The sequence below is a fragment of the Corvus moneduloides genome, chromosome 9 (genome assembly GCF_009650955.1).
Source record: "Corvus moneduloides isolate bCorMon1 chromosome 9, bCorMon1.pri, whole genome shotgun sequence".
In the NCBI taxonomy this organism is placed as follows: Eukaryota; Metazoa; Chordata; class Aves; order Passeriformes; family Corvidae; genus Corvus; species Corvus moneduloides.
This window is the reverse complement of record NC_045484.1, coordinates 9224736-9243630: the sequence shown is the minus strand read 5'-3', so window position 1 is coordinate 9243630 and position 18895 is coordinate 9224736. Positions and strand designations below refer to the sequence as shown.

Sequence of the window (18895 nt, the reverse complement as noted above, 5' to 3'; positions counted from 1 at the left end):
AATTTACACATTTTGGAGAGATTTGTTTATACATGGTATCTTCCTGAGAAGAATCATAGTGCATGCTCAGTTATCCCTTGGCCTTTATCTCTGAATGTCATGACAGATTTTTAAAAAGAGGAATTTTAATATCAAAATGAAATGATATTAATTGTTGTAATAGAACTAATAGATGGTGTGAGTCTTTTCATGCCAAAGTGAGGCAGTGTTTTCTACAATAAAAGTGTTTTTACTTCTTGTTCAAGTTAAGTATCACTAGATCTAGAAAGCACAAACACACCTTCTAATCTAGGGGTTTTCTTTCCTTTTAAAATGATCACACTGCTTTAGCTCAGTTTTCATGTTCCGCTGAGGTCTGTATAAATAGCTTGCTTAAAATGTGAATGTAGCTTAGAGTAAGAAATTCCTGCTGTGTGTGGCAAGCTATGAAAGGGTAAGAAAATTCTATAGCAACTGTTGTTAGAAGGATAGATATCATGTTTGGGCATAGATTGTTTGGTGTGAGTATTAGCTGTCTGCTTTTCAGCACAGAGTCCCCACTGGGTTTTGATTGAACTTGCTTTGAAAGTACGTTGTAGATCAATACAACAGGGGCCAGTTGATGGTCGAGTAGTTAAATATCAGTGCAGCATTCCTCCAAAACTCAGTTTCTAAAGGTAGTCAGCTGTATTTGCAGAAACAGGAGTGTTACAAGCTTTATGTATGAGAGCATCGAGAGCTAGTTTTGTTTATAGTGATTCAATAATTTACTTGTTAAATAGCACTTTGGAAGACTTTGTGTTTTAAGTAATAGGCTTGAAGTTTTGTAGAAGTTTTATTCGAAAACAATTTTGTTGATGAGAGCCTTGAACAAATAGAAGAGCTAGGAGTTAATCATGTTATTTAATGCAATTTCATTAAAGTTACCAAAGATACCCTGAGAAAGCTTCAATGTGGAATTTCTGCAGGTTTCAACAGATTCTCTCATTTTCATGTGGTGAACAGGTAGGAGCTTTAAGCCTACTCAAAATTTTAAATCAGTCTCACAGTCAGCAGGTTCAAATAACATGGACAACTTTTGGATGTGAACTCCTTATAGAACTAAATGAATTTTCAGCAAAGAAACAGCTTTGGTTATTCTGTGTCTGAACTGTACTGATAAGGGAACAGATGCACCAGTGCATGCATTCTTAGTAGGTATCTGAAACATCCAGTGATTAAAGGAAAGTATTTGGGAAAATATCACAGCCATGCACTAAAAATGTGTGTTGAACTATCATTTCCTGGTGTTCTCTTAGAAGGCTCCACCACAAGAAGTGCCATCAGGAAAACTGTCTGGCTGCTCTCTCTTCCCTGGCTGGTGTGAAAGGGGAGAGCAAGCATGCCTGTTTTCTCTCTTGCTGGGAGATAACCTCTCTTTTTTCATCTTTCCCAAGACAACTGGGAGACTGGCACTGGGAAGCATAACCTTAGTTTTTATTTTATTAAATAGTTTATTTTGAAATTATTTTCTCTCTTTAGTCCTAAATGTAGTGTTTCCTAGCATGTCATGAGCCATCATCTAGTCAGAGCTGCAGTCCCACAAAGCCTCTGTATTTCCAAAAGTGCCTTCTTTGTGTAACAACAACAACAAATAATTAAATAAATATGATGTGTTTGTGTGTGTATGTATGTATATACAGGGAGCTCTTTTAATTTGCTGCCTTGAAATTTTTTGGAAGAACAACAGAACTGAGAAGAGAGTCTGCCCTCAGGAGCACTATGTCTTATACCACCATGTCTCACTGGAGACTGTTCCATTTGTTTTGATGCACGTTGATTTGCTAAGTAGCTTGGGGTCATCTTCTTAAGACAAGAGTCTTTAGGAGCTCAAGAATAGCTCATGCAAAGTGGGTCAGGAAGGCAGTGCTATTTAAAGTACCACGAACATTTCAGGCTGTTTGGCAGATCCAGCATGTCCTGCATATGTACAGTGCTCACCAGTGATTTTGAGATGAGTAGGGGGAATAACTTGGGTGCTTGTGGAGATTTGGTGGACACAGTGTTGTGTGTTGTACTGAGCTGGGTATGTGTCTCAGAGCATGCCAGCTACCCTGGGACAGGGCAAGGATTATGTGAATGTAAAGCTTCTAGTTCTTCCAGTGAGAGATCTTTTCTAAAATCAGAGCTTCCATAAAGAAGTAAGTATGTAAAACTTGTTGAACTTAAATACTTTGCTGAGTCAGATTGAGTCTGAAAAGAAGGACTCAAAAAGAGGGAAGTTTTTGATAGTATAAGAACAGATTTTAAAATGACATCATAGTGGCTTTACTGCAACAGTCCCTTAGGTCACACTTGAACCATTTAAAAACAGAGGGTGAGGTGGAAGGAACAATTGAAAATGATTTACAGCTGCTCCAGCAAACTCACCTAGGTCTCACGGACAAAGTGCTTGGTGACACTCTGGAAGCACCTCCCTGCAGTCAGCTGGAGTGATGGGGAAGTGCTGGAAGTGCCATTTGCCATTGGAGTTAAACAGGACTGGGAGCACAAAGATGGGGTGATCATGGCCATGAATTAATTTGTCTTTAAAGTGGCTGCCAGTTGGATCTGTTGTGAAGATCAGTTTAGCAGCTGCCTTTGATCTTTCCTCTTCTGAATGGCTGAGGTATCTTTTAGTCTGCTGTGGGACTGTACTGGAGATGTAGCTTCTGGGTAGTAAAATTTCAAATGATGGATTTAGGTGGGGCATTTTGTTGCATTCCAAGTTTTCTGTCTTTGATAGCTTTGGTAGTTGTTGCTAACCTGGTGATCATTTTGGCTTTGTAAACTTGGGTGAGAGTGAAATCTCACTCGGCTTTATGGTGAAATCTGATTGTGTACCTTGATTACCACACAAATGTCGTATTTTTTCTGTTACTTATCCAGTTATGCCAAATAGCTTCAAGTACTTATCACAAAGTATGGACAAGAATCACAGAATTGGGGAGATGCTCCTCAGGAACATCCAGTGGTCTGCACACACAGAAGACAGCAAATTTTAAATTAAATTTGGGAATAACAGAGGAATGAGTTGGATTGTTTATAAATGCTCTCATTGACCTCTCTTTTTTTTACAATGAGTGTTGTTTTCAGTAAGTTTTTTTCAACAAGCTCTGACTTTTCAATGAATGCTTGTTTATCTTCTTGCATCATCCAAGGGTTCTGGTAACTGTAGGCTGTGCACTTTTCCCATGTGGGAAAATACATTTTGTTGTATTAAGTGTTAATGTTCAAACTTTTTTCAGAACTGTGTTTCACTTTGTAGTCTTTGTTTTGTGTAAAAATGAAATAGGTATGTGTTTCAATAATTTCCTGCTAAATCAGCAATGTATTTATCAATCTTCTCATGTCTTGGTAGAATAAATATAAAATTATTTGGTGCAGACATATTTTTGGATTGAATTACAATATATATGTATACTCACCATCCTAACTTCTTCTGTTTCAATTTTTTAGGGAGAGCCTATAACTTTCTGTGAGAATAGTTTTGTGAAGCATCGTTCCAGTACAACTAAGCAGTTCCTGGAAACAGCTGTGAATCTTCAACTGTTTAAACAGGTATGAGAGGGTAAATGGCCCGTGTTTAATGATTTTCTCTTAAAATATATCTGTATTTAAATACATTTTCCTTTCTGTCAGCTTATGAAACTCTGGGATAAAATCTAAATACAAGTACTTTGGGGACAGTCATCCCAGATTTGTTGTATTTTTATATCTGCAGTTATAGTTAAAAGGAGTGGTGGTGAAACTGAACAAAAAAATAACCCCAGGGTGCTGAGCCAGTGCAGCATCTCTTCAGAGCCTGTCAGCAACCCAGCTACACAAGAAAAATCAGGGATCTCCCAGCTTGATGGTTGAACTTCGTTTTCAGCTCTCTTGGCTCATGCCCAAAGAGCCTAAACAGCGGAGTGCTTACTTAAATTGGACTTCACTGGTGTTTTATTTAAAAACTGGATTCATCCTGTAACTGCAGTTTTCTTTGCTAGGCTTTTTGAAGTATGCATACAGAAAATGTCACAAACCTGAGCTATAGGGGTGGCCTGAACAGTATTCTAGCTGATCTGTTAATGCAGAATTTGAATTAATAGAGGACAAATTGTTGAATGTCTGGCACAGCTCAGTTCTACTTTGATTACAGTCTTTGAAATGGATTTTGTTCTTTGATTTTATTCTGTAACTCTTCTCCCTTTTCATCAGATGACCCCGTTGCATGAAAATGGTGTTGAACTTATCACTAGATTTTTATGAAAATTAAGGAAAATATGAATGAAATCAGAAGATTCATGAAAGTATATATTTGGCTGAAAATGCCTGGAATGATTGATACACAAGAGTTCGTGTATGAGTAATATGGGGGACTTCTTTGAAGATACACAACCATGATAGATAAGGGAAATCCATTATATGTAGAATCTTCTAATTAAAAAAAAAAGTTAGTGTTAATCAAAGGATAGTGTCTAAAGATTTATGCAAGGATGATATTTTATAGAAGTCCTGTGAAAATATGACCATAAAATTGGGCCGCTTTAATTTTACTGTGGTTATATAAAATAAGCAATAAGAAATTTGAAACCTTCTGAATTATGATTGGTTGGATTGAAATGGGAAGAAGTAACAGATTGAAGTGTGGTTTACATTTTGCATATCTGCATGCAATAAGGTAGCATGAAATTTTCTTAATAAAAAGCTGCTTACAAGCAGTGTTGCTAAACTGTTGTCACAGTGGTAGTACTGAAGCAAGACCTTCAGCTGCCATGAATGGGCTGGCTCTGTACTTACCCATTACATTTTAATGTGTTCAATTAAACAGAATCAGTTTACAGTTTGTTTATAGCTTGCTCTAATTTTATTTCAGTTGAAGGAAATAATAGAGGATTAGGAAATAGTAACAATTTTGATGATGTGTGTGGTTTAATAGTAGTAGTAGGTTTTTTTCATTCCTCTGGTTTTTGTTGCAAAGGTCACTCCTACTTTTTCAGTTAATCCTCAGCCCAGCTGCATCTTCTCCAGTTTTTCCCACTGACAAATGAGCTGTTTTCAAAGTTGTTTGTATTCAAAGAGACCAAACTGTATTCTTATCTGCTCTGAAAGTCTTTTAAGCAGAAGATAGTTCTTAGAGGCATCCATTAAACCCAGACCAAGCAGAAAATTGGTACTTTAAATACACCCTTTTTGCCATAACTGACAAGTGAGCTTTATTTGTGCTGTTCTATGAAATCCTTCCTCTGTCCCTTTAATTAGAGTAGCATGGAAGGTAACTAATCTTTATATCAAGCTGCAAACATAAGTAATTAATAATTGCATCTTATGTGTCAAATAGTTCTGATAAGTGTCCAGGTAAAATACGAAGTCACTCTTAGAACTAGCCTGAAGCCTGATGCCAGACTATCTCCGTAAATAGTGTAATTGTATCAGCAAGGTAATTTGCAACATTAATTGGGATTTGTTCCTAACATGTTGGAAAGTGTTACTTAGAAACATAAGTAACGAATGCAGGAATCATAAGCCCGTTAAAATTGTTAGTAATTCAAATTTCATTTACAAGCTTTGTGAGCTGAGCTCTCTTCTTGCGAGATATGAGCTGTTATTTTGTGGAAATCACATTTATGATGTTTTCTTTGCTTCTAAAAACCTTTTGGTTTTAAAAATGGATAAAATTACTTGGGTATTTTGAAGTGGATGTGGTCTCTATTTTGGTTTTAGAATTCAAAATTAGCTGAGGATAATGTCTTTCATCACCTTAAAATCCAGGGGTAACACTGGAATTGCTGGTTTTTCATTGAAAGAGTCACCCACGGGCTCTTTGGATCTCAAAGTGAATACATTTCTTGAAATAGCAGGCCCAGATTTTTCAGTCTGTGGGTTTGAAGAGTGTGGGTTTGAAAAATGGAAGGAGAAAACCCATAAATTTTATGTGTGATTCCACATGCTGTTCTTTTCATGGAGCAGTTTAAGTGCAACCATTAACAGTAAATTACTCAAAAGTAGTAACTACTACTACCACCGCTACTAACACTTATCATTTATTTTAAATAATGTCTCCAGTATCTTTTTGCTAACAGTTCTCTTTGTCAGTATTTACATTAAATACTCAGTTGGTGTGACCCTCTCACATTCAGTCAGTGTCTCAGCCTTCTGTTGATAGGATTTTACCAAATGATGAGCATGTCCATAAATCTTATGCTAGTTTATAGTATGGCATGAATTCATAACTTTCCCCAAAGAGAAAATGTGTTACAGTTCAAAGGAAGGGATGAGAGTGGGGGTTGTTGTTTTTGGGGCTTTTTTTCACAGCAGTAGCTAAAGGTGCTCTTATCTCTTTTTCTTACTGTGAAATAATCCAGTGATCCCACAGTGGTCTGACCATGAACCAAGCTATTTGGAAAAAGGCCAACTTGGAGTAAAATGAAAAAAAATAGAAGGAATTTAGACAAGGAAGAGAAAAATATCTGCATGCTTACCTTATTCTTGCTTCTGGAATTTTTGTACTCTGAGAAAATTGTTTTTTCATGTCACTAGTCTGTTCATTGGCAAGCATCAGATTGTCACTGACACTGTTTGGATAATCTGTGGTAAAAAATGATTCAGCCAAATAATTAATTCTGGTTCATTCCTATGTACTGTTTCGTACCAGTGAATAACTCATAATTCTTTCTAGAAGATGAACTGTGTATAATTGGAAAATTGCTTTCTCATTTTATCTGTCAGACTTGAATTAGCCTTTTCAAAACAAAAAGGGAGGGGTTGCTTCTTGAAAGAATTTTACATCTATAAGAATGTTCTTGTTGTACTCCTTGAAGCCTGATAATTCTTGAAAAGAATGTGTTCATCCCTTCCAAGAGGTTTAATCATTCGTTTTCTAATTTTGACTTTTTCTGACACATTTGGATCATTTCAGTCTTTGTATATACACTTACCTGTAGCTGCAAATTCGTGTAGTCACACAGCTGTAACCTCTACGTAAGGACAACTGTTGCAATATGCATCTGTGGATGCACCTAAATAAGGGTTAGTGCTTAAAAAGACCCACAATTTCACAACAGGACATCCGGGAATGTCTTGAAATCCAGAGAAATCCGGAGTTACTATTTTTAAGGAATTAAATTCTTTTCTTGCCATTAGAAAAATGCAGAAAATATAAATAGTTTTCTTGGTCTGTACTCAACATTCCTGCTGCTCATAATTACAACTGCTTGTATTATTTCAGATAGACTTTACTGCACTTGTAAAGTCTATCTGAAAGCAGTGTATTATCCTTAAGACATGTATTGTCTTGAACATACACATTCCATTAGAATGGACACATTTAAAACTCTAACACTGTAAAGAATAGAACAGACAGCAAAGTGTGTGTGACCCTCTTCTTTTTTCACCTGCAGTTTATTGATGGTCGGCTATCAAAATTAAATGCAGGGAGAGGATTCTCTGATGTTTTTGAAGAAGAAATCACAGCAGGAGGCTTTTGTGGAGGTACAGAATTAATTTGGGTGTACTCATTGACACTTCTTTGGGAACTGTTCAACATGATGTCCTCATGATGTCCTGTAAATTTTAGAAGTCATTAATCTTGTTGCTGTTTCATTGTTTCCACTCATTCTTGGAAAGGTTTTAGCCTTTAGCAAATCACTGCTGGGGCACATACTATTATGTACCTAGTTCTACTAGTATATTAAATGAAGATATGTTTGTTTAATCCTGTAAAATAATACTTAGATTTCAGTATAGGGTGAGATATCACTATAGTGTTTACATTTTTAACTGCATATTTATATAATATGATGCATTCTGTATAAACTGTATTTTTAAAATCATTTTGACATTTGTGCTGCTTCACTTCTAGATAATTACATTTTCCATAAACACTTCATTTTCTTTTCTTATCTACTTATTTCTGCAGTGTAAAAATCAAAGTGCTTTAAGAATGAATGTTAAGAGAAATCTGCTTTCTTCAGTGAATGTATTACTCTAAAAAAGGGAAAGTTTTTTTTCACTTTTATATATGATCTGAGAAGGGACACGGAAATTTATCTTCTTCATAAACAGAAATATTATTCCTCATGTTGTTTGCCTCGGTTGTGTTCACTGACAATTGTTACAACACTTTTCACATCAGCAAACCCAAATGGAAGAGGGCATCCTGCATCCAGTGCTGATTTTTACAGTATTATGGAGTGGTTTCATGTTAAACATTTAGGATAGGTGTATTGTTATTTCAGGTGTTGTCATGTTTTAAACCCACCACCACTCAGCTGCTCACTCTACTGCAGCCAAAAGCAGCACAGGTGTAAGAGATGGTATCAAAAGATGGGCTCAAAATATGCATGACAGCACAAATACTATTTTATGGTCAATCTTGAAAGTCGTGTAGAAGCTTCCTCAGTAGATGGAGCTTATGTGATTTGAACAAATCCACTGAGCTGCAGCTGGAAGCTTTGGATGGGCTTCCTTTGCAAGACTGTCCTTGAATGGGACACATCAAGGAGAGGATTTGGCCCCCACAGAGAAACTATCAAGTGCTGCTGTGCCATCTGCACCTCCTAAAAAAGTAAATTTTTTGTACTCAAAAGTGCATAATTCCTTTTGTTCAAGATTTTCACTGCTTTCTCCTGCCTTCTGTGTCTTGTGCTAGGATCTAGCACATAATTTGTGGTTTTGTTTCTTGATTAAGGTGTAGTTAGTTATACAGAGATTTACATCTTCCCTGCCTTTTTAGGGTTAGTTATGCTGCTCTGTAAACCGATTTGAGACCTCGAGCATCCATTATTCAGATAGGTGCTGTCAGTATTCAGAGCTCATTTGCTGACTGCAGTTAGGGGTCAGGAGGCTGCAATAAAACTGCAACAGAAGTTAGATAAAGCTTGTTTCTTGGCTGTGCTCTGGCAGGCTGTGAACCGTGTCTCACCTGGCTCTGCTCAGGAGGGACTCAGCTCTGCTGGCGGTGCTGGGCTGGCTTGCACTGCCTGTGTACTTTTCAAGTCAGACAAGCTGATCTTGCCAGGCTGTGGACAAATTGCTTAGGGCACATACTCAGTATTTACATAACTGCTGTCTCATTATTGTTATGAAGTGCAGGGCTAACAATATGTGTGCAATTGAAGGTGACATTTTGTGACGCTAATGGGGTAGAACTATGATCTCTTTGCGGACTTAACTCCCGTCAACTTTATCGGGAAGCCCAAGGTTTGAAAAAAACAGGTGAAACCCAGATTTCAGAAAAGTCACAGAAAGTTAGTGTTAGCTACAAGCCATTAAAAGGACAGGTGAACACATTCTTAGTGTGGAAAGTACAATTTAAAAACTACTGAATCAAATGGAAAGTGTTTCTTTAAGTAATCTCTTTTTAAATTCACCTTTTTCTACATATGCAAGTTTAACTAAACCAGGAAAGAAAATTAAACTGAAAATTGAAGAACAAAGCTTAAATTTCATTATTTTTTATGATTTCCTTTTTTAAAAGAAATAGTGGTCAAAAAATTGTGTGTCTGCATCTGCAAATAAATTTGTGAGACATCTTCATTACAGTTTGCACTTCAAAATTTTATTTTCTCTTACATTTTATTCTATGGACATATTAGTTCTCAAGAGTTTTATGTACGTTTCAATACAAGAATATAATGATGTATTGGTTTAGCACTCAGATTTCTTGTAGAATATGTTAATGAATTTTTAATTACACGAATTTTGCTACAGCAGTAATTTTTTCCTGGTGGTCTAATATCACTGGTGCTAATAGAAAGAAAACCGAAAAAATAAAAACATTTGAAACTCCCTTGTAATGATAATTCATTTTAAGGAATGAGATTTTTTTGCTAGAGTTTCAGGAGGTTCGGCTCTAGCTGAGGGTATGCAGTGTTAGCATGGCTGTCTCTGTAGATGAGTATTTATCAGTTTCCTTGATTTCCTTCCCTGAAGTCTCTCTGCATAAGTAGATGACCATTAAACTTGGCCATTTGCTGTGATCCCATTTACTGTTTCTATTAATCTAGTCAGGCTGTGACAGAGAAAGCTCAGATGTGGAAAGAGTCACTATTGAGTACACTACAAGACAGGTGGTCTATGAACATTGTTGACAGGAACTGAAGTTATGAAATGTTGTGTTAAAGAAAGTATTTATTGTTCATGCAATATCCCTAACACCCCAGCAGTGGTTAAATTTCACCTTATACATGTTATTTGCATGCTTCCTTCTCTGAAAGTTCTAGGGAGCCAGATCAAAGAAGTGAAAAAAGAGTTGGTTTTGCTTTTGGTTGCTCTTTGCTGTTCTTAATGGAGATGGGATCATAATCATCATGAGGGTCTCTCCTCTCTAAGCAAGCACTGCTTTCACTTGTGCCATGATTCCTGAGAGTCTGGCTGTCTCAAAATTGCTTGTAAAAATTGAGTGGGATGGGTGAAAGTGCCTTATATGAGTCTAAACAGTTCATGTTTCTTCACCTCATTTTGGAAATTGGGAATATCTTTTCCAATAATCCAGTTAGTTCATGAAAATGTTCTAGGAGAGTATTTTGGCTTTCATTAGCCAATGGAATAATTCTATCCAGGCCTTAGTTAATGGATTATTGTAACACCCGAGGAGTTTTGAGAGCTCCTGTTAAAAGTCTGTAATGTTATATCAGTATGGTCCTTTCAAAATGGTCAAACTCTGAAACTGGAGCAGTCTTGTCAAAGTGAATGTCTTGTATGGGGTCAGTAGCAGCTCGCAGTACTGGAGTATTCAAGTGACTGATGTACTCTAAAACTTTCTCAGGGATCATGGACCTCATCTTTGTTGTTCAGCTGAAGCACCTTTGGGAAGTAGTATTGACTTCTTCATCAAGTAGAATTTAATGTGGTCCCTTGTGGCCAGTTCAGTCCTCGGTGGTCCTACAGAAGTCAGTAGCTCTCACTTGCCTTTAGAGGTTTTTCTCTGTGAAAGAAAGTAGATACAGTTAATAATTTAAAAGGATTTTTTCTGCACAGGAATGCATAGTTGTGCCATAACCCTTAGACTTTTCTCATGTCCCTTTTCCTTGGGATGGTACCTTCTGCAGTCCATGTCATTGTTGTGTTTGAAAGTTTGTCGAGAGGGATCATTATGCTTGAATGCAGTTAATATATTATTCTTTCCTTTGAGTTAGTATTTTGCTTTTTATACTTTCTAGGAGTGTGTTGCCTTATCATAGTTTTAATTCATCTTTCTGCCTCAATTGGAATTAAAAACTGTGTGGTGAAGACATAAGCTTTTACAACGGAAACAGAAAACAAGCAATGAGAGATTCCTAGATTTCTTTCTTAGTGTATGCATATTCTTATCTTCACATTCCTTGTCTATCTGGAAAGGATTAATTGAATAAGTAATACTCTAAGTACATTTTTTATTCGGGTAATGAAGAGGGTTGCAACATTTAAAATGTTGAATGTATGTTTGATTGTGTTATATTTGACATTTCTCTTTCAGGGAATTCAAGATCTTACCAGCAGTGGATGCACACAGTGAAGGTATAAACTTGGTTAAGTAATTATACTGGCCACCCTGTCCTTTTAAGTCTCCATCCTTTTCCTTACTTCTATGTAAAAGTTTGTTCATTTGTGAGAAAAATGTAAGTACATTCTACAAGAAATACCAAGTCTATAGTATATGCAGTAATTTTGTGAATTTTTTAATTGAAGATTTAAAAAAAAAATTCCCATTCACAAAACAAATGCCAAAATGCATAAGGTTTTTATGTCTGTATAGTCAAAGATTTCACTGCTTTCTGTATCATGTTACATTCCATAACTCTGAATTAGGTGTGACAATTTGATATGAAGCTTATCACTTCTAGTAAATAGCAATTTTGTTAATACAGATTTGTACAATTTGGCTAGCAGAAGACTCTTGGTATAACCTTGTTATTCTGCAGCATTAGTAAAATATATTATTTTAGATTAAGAGAATTCTTGTGTGATTAAATGAGATAGTCCTTCCTGTCAGGTCAAAGTATTTTTTAGTTGCATAATAAATATGATAGGAACACATGAAAAATAGCCTTAACTTCTGAATTGATTTTGTAATGGTAACAGTGAATGAAGACCAAAAATCCATCATTCTGTTGGAGTGCCTTGATAAATGTGTCAGCTGTGGAATGACATACTGTAACCCTTGTGTAGCTGCAGACAGCAGGTTGGGGAGGAAACACAGCTGTGCTTGCTCTTACCCATTTCAAGGGAAGGTTGTTACTTCTTCACAGCACACTGTTCATTTTTCCTTGCTGTTTTCTTAAGGTTTGCCTTGTGTTGCAATGTTACTGAAATATATTTTTTGTGTATTTCAGAAAGGCAGTGCACTGATCAACACAGCGATGACCAAAGCCACTCCGGCTGTAAAAACAGCATATAAATTTGTAAGATCATCTCTTTCAAATAAATAATACATAAAAATACTGCAATTTCCTACTACCTCTCATTCTCCCTGAATGCTGAAAAACCTCAACATTTTATAAATAAATTGCAGAAAAGCACTTCAGCCTGTAGAAAGTGTTTACCTTAATTTGTTTTCTCATATAGCACTAGGATTTATAGTTGATTCAGACTCTTCTACGTAGCTTGTACATAAAAACAAACTTTCTCAAAGCATCAGAGTGCTGGTTTACACAGTAGGAGCTTATTTGAATATCATTTAGGTATTTGATACACAGCTGTAATTTCACTTTGGCAGTAAGTGCTGCACTATTGAGATGTGGTAAAGATTCAGTAAAGTGTGCAGCAAATCATCTGCTCCTTTAAAGATGGTATTGGAATACTCATGTTTAACTGGGTTTAATGCTTATACTTCTCATCTTGAAAGATCTTGTTTTCGAAGACTGCCTAACCCATGAAGCATGTGAGATTATACTGTATTATGCAGTATGGTAAAACAGCAATAGAAAAAAATGAAGTGAGAAGTATTTTAAGGTTGCTTTTATAATATATGGGAAAAGACTTTTGGCTTCCTTTTTGCTTTTCCAAATGTTTCACTAGCTGGATGCATTATAAATAGTCTTGAATAGATCAGTAAATCAGTCTGTGCTAGAGTATTTTAAGTAAAGTTTTCAAACAGAATTTTAAATTTTACATCACTTGAAAAACACGGCAGTTGTGGAGAGAAACAGGTAAATAAATATACTTCATATTCATAGACTCATTTATAATTAAAAAATGGTTCATCTGCAAATTATTCTTCTTCAATTGCATTGTCTTAGACTGTGGTTACATGGACTTCTCCAGCCTTCAATTTTGATAATTATGCCCTTGATAGTAAAGGTTCTTCAAAGTGAACTTCTGTGTATGCCAGGAAACTCCAGTAAATTCTTGAGGATCTGTGTGTACATGGTATCCAGATTTATACCCCATTTAATTTCTTACATTGTTGCCTTTATGGAGCCTAGTACTAGAGGACTGCAATATGCATTTCTTAATTGTCACATAACTGATTGGGAGCTTTGAGTAATGTTGTCGGGACCATCCCTCAGAGTTAGAACAAAGCACTCAGAAATTCATCCAAGTGCTGTGAGCAGGATCTGGAAAGTTTAAAGTGGCTTTCAGGTTAGCATCTGGTACATGGCACCCCATGGTGCTGTTACTGAGCTTATGGATGTATGATTTAAGGATCAAAAAAGACTCTGTGACCTCTTGTTTCAAGAAAATGATTTTTTTTTCCTGAATTGCCACGTACAGAAAACCACAGAAAAATAGATAGTTTTCAGATATGTATACCCTTGAATGTATTTTAAAAGTCCTGTTTTCAAGACAACCTTGAAAACTTTTGTAGTTTTCCCCCATATTTGTGTAGGAAAGACATCTTTTTTTCTGTTAAGGTTTTTGGTGTTGTACCCCCATTTTTATTTTTTTTCCTTCTCCCCCCTTCTCTCTCTCTCTCTCTCTCTCTCTCTCTCCCCCCCTCATTGTTTTTAGCATAACATAGTATTCCATATTGTTAATTCCTTTCTGTATTGAAGAATATTCTTGGCTGTTTTCTATGCAACAATGATTCTTGTCTGCCTCTTTTAATGCATTCAGAATTCTCCCCTAAATAGCAGCACTGTGCTGTTCAGCAACACTGGGCAAAATCTCCATCTGCATATGAAATCACTTCATTTCTCTTAAGATTGATGTTGCCCTGCAAGTTGCCAGACTGGAACACTCCAGCAGTCATCTTAAAAATCTGAACATTTTTTCAACATGCTTTATTGCTAAAATACCCTTTCAAATCTAAAGGAGCATTTCAAATAAAGGAGTGATGTGTATATGACCATTCTTAGCCTGTCCCTAGTAATAATGGAGAATTTTTAGTGTGTTTTCACAGCATTGGCATGCACATACTGTAAAAATCCTTAAATAGATGGACAAAGCATGAATATGGAAAATACAGTGACAGTGCATGTTTGAAATTTGTGATAAAGGTTATTGCCCTTCTTTATATCACCAGGTGTTTCAAAAAAAGGCAAAATAAGTATGGCATCATAAGGCATGTTCTGTGACTCCAGCCAGTGTCTTGCTGAGCAACTTAAGTCCTTTTATTTCTCCAGGCAAAAAACCAGGCAAGGCAAGGAATAAAAGAAGTGAAGAATAAGTTAAAACACAAGGTACGTAGTACACTTTATTTACTTTCTTACACTGCTTCCTGTATTAGTTTGAAGCTTATACTTTACAAATCACATGAGATTTGTGTTTTTAATGACTTTTGAAATATGCTTAGCCCTTTGTTCAACAATACATTTTTCATAACGAGCCCTCTGGCAACTATCTGTCATTCTATGCATCCACTGAATAATCTCTTTATTGTTTGCATATTTTATCATAGAACAAGAGAGGTCTTCAAAGATACATTAAGAGGATGTATGTTTTCATAAAGTTGATTGCTTTGATATCACAATTGAAGCCTTTGCTTCAAGCTGAGAATTTGAGAAGGGAGAGTCTTGCAGTACAGTGTATTTCAGGAGGTGCAGTTGTCCGGTTTTAGTTCAATAGCAGTGTTTCAAGAGGAATGAATAGTTTCATTTTGCAAAAGCAACATCACAAACTATCGGAAAAGATGGTTTAGGCATTTTGCAGCTGCTTTTCCCATTAGGAATTTTGCTTCCATGTAAGATTTTTCTGTACAGGGAAGGAACCATTTTTTGGATACCTATTATGCTATTTCAAGAAAAATTTCAAAAGCATTTGAGCAATTCAACTTTTAAATGATCATGTTGGTAATCCAGTGTTTTGAAAAGCTAAATTTGATTTTCTTACTACAGATGGTATTTTCATGACAGTAATAGGTTGTGGCAAGATAATTTTAAATGCATTCTGCATGCATAATATGGAGGGTATGTTTGCAGATAATGATTATAAATAAAGGACTTTTAATCTGTTTTGTTGCATAGGAGAGTGAGGAAGAGTATGGAACTTGCAGTGCTGGTGCAGTACAGACTGTTCCTGTCTACACATCGCATTATGACAAAAGAACAAGCTCAGAAAAACGAAGGCTGGCACAGGTAAGACACCTGAAACTTCTGTTTGTATTCACATACATATAGGGAAAATTTTTTGCTGCTTACAGTAGTGTGTTGGTGAATCTGTTTCCAAGATGATTTTCCTGTCTGTGTTTGGATAGTGTGATTAAAAGGCTATGTTTATAGAAGTACTGCTACACTGCTTGTATGGAGAAAAAAAATGCTATTTGTATTTCAACCCTGTTGCAAGGGGAAAGAACAGGAGATCTGTAAGTATGGATCTGGGATTTAATTCTTAAATTCCAGTTTTGAGAAAGGCTTCTCACAAAAATACATTCTGATCTATTCACAGATCTGTATTAAGCTATCTTTTTTAGTTTCTTATGGTAAGGCATAATAATTTAGTGTTTCTAATAAATTGTTTTGACAGTCACATGGCCTTTAACCTTGCTCAGATAGTTATGATTTATTATTTTATTAATAAGTCAACTAGTTAATGCAGTGCCAATGTCTTGGCTTTTGTTCTCTAATCCTTTCTAGTCTAGATATGAAGTAACAGGTGTAGTGTCTCAACTTTGGCAAGTGTTTTAATGTTTTTGGATTCATTTTGACAGTTTTATGTCAAAAATATCAACAAAGTAGTTTTTCTAACACTTTTTTTCCTGCAGATATTTACTTGCATATGTACATATTTTTAATGTATGGGTATTTATTTTTACATTATATTGTTATTGCATGTTTTTAATATATGTGGATTTTTAATGCCCGTATCTTCCTAATATGAGAATTAAGTATATAAATTCAGCACAGTTGCTCTAACAACATTTTTTTTTCCCTCTAGATATTGCAATATAAATATAAAGTTTCTGAAATACGACATTGAACTGATGCAGATGGTTGCTAAATGATGATGAGATTGTACATTAGTATTAAGTTATTTTTAGTAGGGTTATAAATAATGCAAAGACTTTCTGCTTCGCTGATATGGTAGTGCTGCCTATTGTTGTGTGCAGGAGTCTAGGGATACAAAGGAATATAATTCACCTTGGTACAATTAAAGGGTTCTCTTGAAGGCATGTGTTCAGACAGAACAATTGAACTTCTCTGTGGTTTTGTGTTCGTGCAGCTGTACAGTGCTAAATCCTGTAATCATTGCTGTTTCTCCAGTTGTCTTTTAGCTTTGCAAACAAGGCAGGAGTGCAGATGTGTGCCTGGCTTTGTTTACATGCATCCATACACACGTGTGTTAAGGGATGTGTATGCACATGGACATATACACATGTTTGTGTAGGGTGTATTTACCAACAAAGCTGGGAACTGAGAGCCCCACAGCACTGCCCTGCTGAAAACCAGCTCTTGTCCCAGACGTCACATGAACCTAGTGGGCAGGAAGGAGCACATGGGGATTGCTCTCCAAGAACTCCTTCACCTCTCACTCATGCCACTTCCTTCTTCCTCCTCCCCAGAAGCAAATAAACCAAAAGATTTCTGAAAAATAATAGTTTGCTGTTGCTACTCTTGTTTTTATTTTTGGTCTTGGTGTTTGAATACGATAACGTAAATTCTTTATTTATAAGTGGTGATTTTAAAGTTTACATCCAAATAAAAAATATATATTTTGTATTCAATGCATGCATATGAGAGAGACTGTTTGATCTAGTAGTGAATCTGCTGTTTAAAAGAAGTGAAATTCAGGGTGCTGTTATTGTCAGGTCTAATCCTTTTTCTGGTATTCCTTATCCCGCAAATGAGGCTCTCCACCCAGATTTCTAAAATGATCTCCACCAGTGGCTGTATCAGTATAAGGATAGTGCTAATGTGGAGTTCAGGCAATTTGATACATATTTAAAGTAAGGACCAGATATTGATAAAGTCGTTATGCTGGTGTACTGAAATACTCACCCAAACCTAGATAAACAATGAACAAGAGAGAGAGATTTCTCTTAATGGTCATCCTGCTTCCAAAAAAGAGGCACCTTTGCACTTTATTACTCTCTCTTCCCTACTGAAACATTTAGAAAATTGTAAATAAAAAGAATTTTGTGTCATATTTTATGTCATTTTAGATATATGCATTGAGCTTTTCCTTCTCCACTTCTTAGAAACAGGTAAATACTGAGAGTTACCTGAGATGCTGTAAAACATCTGCTTCGAAAAGTTATGTATGATATGAAAGTTTGCTTTACTGAGAAAGATCATTTTAAAAATCAGTTCATAACAGGATTTGGGGGTCTGAGAGGACGTTTCCTTTACAATAGGAAGTGAATCCACTTTTACCCCAACCAACAGGAGTTTGTATATGGGTCTGCTAATTAGTACGGTTATTTCCTGTTTTGTTGATGAGGCTTTAATAAATGTCAAGGGTACAGCCATGAAGATCTCCCAATTAGGCTTTGCGTTTGTAAAACCCAGCCCCTTTGCTTTTGTGTGAGGATGACAGTTCCAACTGCAGCCTCAGCCTAACAGGGCTCAAGGGAAAGGATACTTCTCTGGTTTTATTGAAAACACAGCCAGTTTGGCCCAGGGAGAATACCAGCACTGGTCGCAGTGCAGAGCCATTTTTAACAATGAATATTTACTAATCTTTATCACTGCTGTCATAGTGGCTTTATTGTATTTTTTCTTTTCCAGATTGGCAATAGACTTTAAAAAAATCAGCAGTAAATAAAAAAAATTAAAATTATAGCATCTAAAATAGCTGTCATAAACTAACCAGAGGATAAATAATTAAATGCCTTATTGCAAACTGAAGCGATCGGCTTGCCCTGCTGTAATTTGCATTTTGAAAGTGTTTCCTGAGAGGAGCTGAGGGGAGTGCACTGGTACGTGCCCGTGTGCGCGCCCGTGTGCGCACAATGAATCCGTGCCCGAGACGAGCCCTTCCTCTCTGCAATATTCATCTGAGCTTGCTCCTGCTTAGGTTCGCTGTTGTAGGCTCCTCAGACATGTGTGAGCTTAACTGTATTGCAAGTCAACATTAACAGATGGATTGCCCTAAGCAAGGGAAAACCACAACAACAAAATCTAGTGAAAGTGGAGGATTGAAGCTTTTTATTGTTAAGCCTTATTGAAACCTTGGCATGTGCACTGCTGTTAACTGTTTCATGCCTAGAGCTAATAATGTGTCTCGGGTATGTTTCATCTCTTACTTTAATTAGCAATGTAGAAGGCACAAGAAATCACGAGCTAAAATTTTTGAAATAAAAATTAATGGAAGCATGAGATTGCTTAGACTCTGTTTGCAGTATCTTGTGAATGATACTGCTGAGTTCCTTTAACTGTTGATGAGTGGGGTACAGCAGGGCATGGCTTAGACTATGGAGCATTCAGTTTTTGCATAATCTGTTTTAATTCTGTTCCATTATATGCTCCCAGGTAATGCAGATTTCTGGGTGCACAGGGACCTAAATGCAGCAGGAGCTCTGTAAAATTGTTTCAAATTAATATATAATGAAAAAGGG

At 36.2% G+C, this 18895-nt stretch overlaps 1 protein-coding gene across 5 annotated transcripts in view; it reads left to right on the top strand.

Moving 5' to 3' along the window:
- Nucleotides 1–18895, top strand: part of DENND1B (DENN domain containing 1B) — a 165544-nt gene that overhangs the window by 127994 nt on the left and 18655 nt on the right. For all 5 annotated transcript variants that reach the window (XM_032117239.1, XM_032117237.1, XM_032117236.1 and 2 more), the window contains 6 exons: nt 3457–3558; nt 7380–7470; nt 11438–11478; nt 12294–12362; nt 14526–14582; nt 15366–15476. In XM_032117239.1, the coding sequence (XP_031973130.1) occupies nt 3457–3558; nt 7380–7470; nt 11438–11478; nt 12294–12362; nt 14526–14582; nt 15366–15476 (471 nt within the window). The remainder of the gene's footprint in view (nt 1–3456; nt 3559–7379; nt 7471–11437; nt 11479–12293; nt 12363–14525; nt 14583–15365; nt 15477–18895) is intronic.